A 215-nucleotide genomic window follows, 5' to 3' on the forward strand; every position below is an offset into this window, starting at 1 on the left:
CTGGTGATATGACTATTTAAAATTTTACTCTCAGATCTGGCAGTGTGGTGGTACCATGGTGGATGCCCCTTGCTCTCGCATTGGTCATATATACAGAAAGTTTGCCCCATTCCCCAACCCTGGGATGGGTGACTTTGTTGGGCGGGTAAGTCCTTCTGCCAATGTCTGTCTTTTTCTCTTTTTAATTTTTGTCCTCTTTTCTTGGGCCGTTTGTG

At 45.1% G+C, this 215-nt stretch overlaps 1 protein-coding gene across 1 annotated transcript in view; it reads left to right on the forward strand.

Moving 5' to 3' along the window:
* The window catches only part of LOC119582003 (putative polypeptide N-acetylgalactosaminyltransferase 10), a 3,978-nt gene that overhangs the window by 1,365 nt on the left and 2,398 nt on the right, over positions 1-215 (forward strand). The window contains exon 3 of the mRNA XM_037930199.1: positions 35-145. Within this exon, the coding sequence (XP_037786127.1) occupies positions 35-145 (111 nt within the window). The remainder of the gene's footprint in view (positions 1-34; positions 146-215) is intronic.

The sequence above is a fragment of the Penaeus monodon genome, chromosome 15, assembly GCF_015228065.2.
Source record: "Penaeus monodon isolate SGIC_2016 chromosome 15, NSTDA_Pmon_1, whole genome shotgun sequence".
NCBI classification, from domain to species: Eukaryota; Metazoa; Arthropoda; class Malacostraca; order Decapoda; family Penaeidae; genus Penaeus; species Penaeus monodon.